Consider the following 2,646-nt stretch of genomic DNA (forward strand, 5'->3'; position numbering starts at 1 on the left):
ACCTGATATTATTAAACCTTTTAAATTTGTTTACTTTGATGCACTGAATCATTAATAGAAAAATTTAAATTGGTTTAAAATCCATTTTTATATCACCGGTTAAAAAAAACTTTGTTTTTTTACTTTAAGATATTAGGGCTGTGTATAGGCAATAATTTGTTGAAATGATACATGGGTCACAATAATTGTGATACATATACTGTATATTGTGATACATTGTTATATTGTGATACTGTAAGCAAAGCGATACATCGCCAATTAGCACACCAAGCCTTACATGAATATAATCTGAGCTAACCCTTAAATTAAAAATCAAAACAGAGCTTTTGAGAACTGATACAGTATCGATTTTTGCATTTAGATTTTAAAACTGGAACAACAAAAGAAGAGTTTTTCCCCCCTTTTTTTATGATTTTATTTTGAAATTCTAAAACAAATAACGGACCGCACACAGATTCTTGACAAACATTTATAATATCAAAAAGCTGAATGTAGTTGGTTTTTAGCTTTGCTTTACTCCAAGAAACGTACTCCTATAAATGAAATTATAAAGGTTGGTACAACATGGGCAAGAAAACAATGTGCACTGCCAAGAATACAGATTTACGAGCCGGAGTTACTTTTATTGGTTGGTTACAAACCCTAAACATTTAGAAATTTACTTTTTTTTAATTTTGAGTCACAAATGAATCTTTCATAATCTCAGCTCAGGGAGATCCTGGCTGAAGGTTTGAGGTTTAAGGTGAATTCAAAGGTCCTCCCTCATTGCTTTCTTACCTGAGCGATCTGATTTGGACCTGTTTTTAAAGAGTGTTTCTTCAGTGGAAACACTCTTTCATTTTGGACTTGAGTCCAGAAGCAGTCAGAGAACAGTCCAGAGTGCAAAACAAGAAAATAAATAAAGAGMAAAATAWCCACTATAACACAAAAATGCGGGGGAATGGGATGCTTAGAGGAGGACTCAGCTCAGGATCTGTTTGGCTTAGATCAGAACTTTATTTACGCTTGGACCAAGTATTTTCCAGGTCCACAGAGCACGCTTCTGTCCAGCTCGTCCAACTGGCAAACACTCATTTTCCACTAATGTTTTGTCTCAGAATTCTCTTACATCATCTCCATCAATAAACAAGGTAAAAAAAAAAAAAGTGCCCCAGATCCAGCTGAGACAGTTTCTCTAACTCACCTGACAGCTCCGTCGCATCGCTGCAGCCCAAACGAGGAGGAATCTTGGCTCTGCTGCTCGTCTTCACACCTAATCTGTCACGCAAGGAAAGCAGACGCTAAAGATTCACAGAGATCTGCCAGGAAATGTTCATTTCACAGCAGAGATGCTTTGAAAACACGGCTGACATTTTATCTTCATCGGCAGAGCACATCTAGTGTTCAGATTCGAGGCACCCGAAGGTCCCGTCTGGGTACAGGTGTGCAACTTCCAAAAAGTAATGAGGCGTCAGTACTTGTGGTTCAAATGTCTGAACCTATAAAACATGCTGCCAAAAAACTTTCAACTGGAACGTAGTAGTACTTTAAATGTTTCAAACAGAACCTCACAGTGGAAAACAGCTCCTAAATGATCAATTTAATATCTTAAAACCAAAGACCACTTGTGGTACTTTCTGCTCATCAGGATATAACAATGTTTATTTATTCATTGATTCATTAAAACAAAAAAGAAAATCTTAAAATAAAAACAAAACACAAATGAAATGAAAGGGAGAAGAAAGAAGAAAAATTCTTATTAAAATTTAGGTTACTATTTACAAAGTGTTGATTTTTAGCTGCTGTATTAACAGATTAAACATATTTTTTAAATGCAGCTCATTGTCTCCAGTGTTGACGTTAGAGAGTAATATACGTAACCATCAATCAAGTGACAGGTGACACGCCCCCTTTTCGGGGGGGCGGGCGGGGGGAGGGGGGCATCCGTCATGTCCATATATGGTCAACTTCCGGTGACTTCCGTTCTCTTTTGATTGACCGTAAGTAACCCTAGCCCTCCTTCACCCTCCTTTCACCCACAATTTTGACTTATAGTAACCCTAGATTGCATCAGATACCTCAAGAATATTCTGGTGACCGCAACTTCCGGTTTTCGGTAGATATCAGCACAAGCCATCTGTCAGTTACATCCTGTCAAAGGTTCGTGACATCCTGTCTAATTCAATCTGTCAAAGTGAATGTCACGCTCGAGAGTTTCCATCAACTATTTTTCGACCAATCAGTGAACAGGTTCAACTTTAGACCCCCCCCTCGACCAATCAGATCCCCCCTCTCTCTCTCTCTCTCTCTCTCTCTCTCTCTCTCTCTCTCTCTCTCTCGAACCTCGCACTCACTCGCTCTCTCGGTCAGTGTTAGACAGCGTCTGGTCGTGTAAATAGCCAGTCAAGCTAGTTCATTTTAAAGGTGTGTGTGTTTTAAAAAACTTTTTTTTTCCTGATGAGCTACGATGGTTTTGAATGGTCACGAACAAGCTACAGAAAATGGTGAGAAATAATCTATTATTTTTTAATTTTATTTTATTTTATAAAAAGTGTTCTAATTCTAAAAATGTATTTTTTTTAAATTAGACTGGCCTGATTTTGAAGTAACGGATGAATTACGTAAGATTTACACTCTCTGCGTGTGAAATATAAATTAATATTAATT

At 37.3% G+C, this 2,646-nt stretch overlaps 1 protein-coding gene across 1 annotated transcript in view; it reads right to left on the reverse strand.

Moving 5' to 3' along the window:
* The window catches only part of LOC106521999 (corticotropin-releasing factor receptor 1), a 100,835-nt gene extending 99,539 nt beyond the window's left edge, over positions 1-1,296 (reverse strand). Inside the window, exon 1 of the mRNA XM_014014819.1 lies at positions 1,184-1,296. Within this exon, the coding sequence (XP_013870273.1) occupies positions 1,184-1,201 (18 nt within the window). The 5' untranslated portion in view covers positions 1,202-1,296. The remainder of the gene's footprint in view (positions 1-1,183) is intronic.
* Positions 1,297-2,646: the final 1,350 nt, after the last annotated feature.

Source organism: Austrofundulus limnaeus, unplaced genomic scaffold, assembly GCF_001266775.1.
Source record: "Austrofundulus limnaeus strain Quisiro unplaced genomic scaffold, Austrofundulus_limnaeus-1.0 Scaffold119, whole genome shotgun sequence".
Classification (NCBI taxonomy): domain Eukaryota; kingdom Metazoa; phylum Chordata; class Actinopteri; order Cyprinodontiformes; family Rivulidae; genus Austrofundulus; species Austrofundulus limnaeus.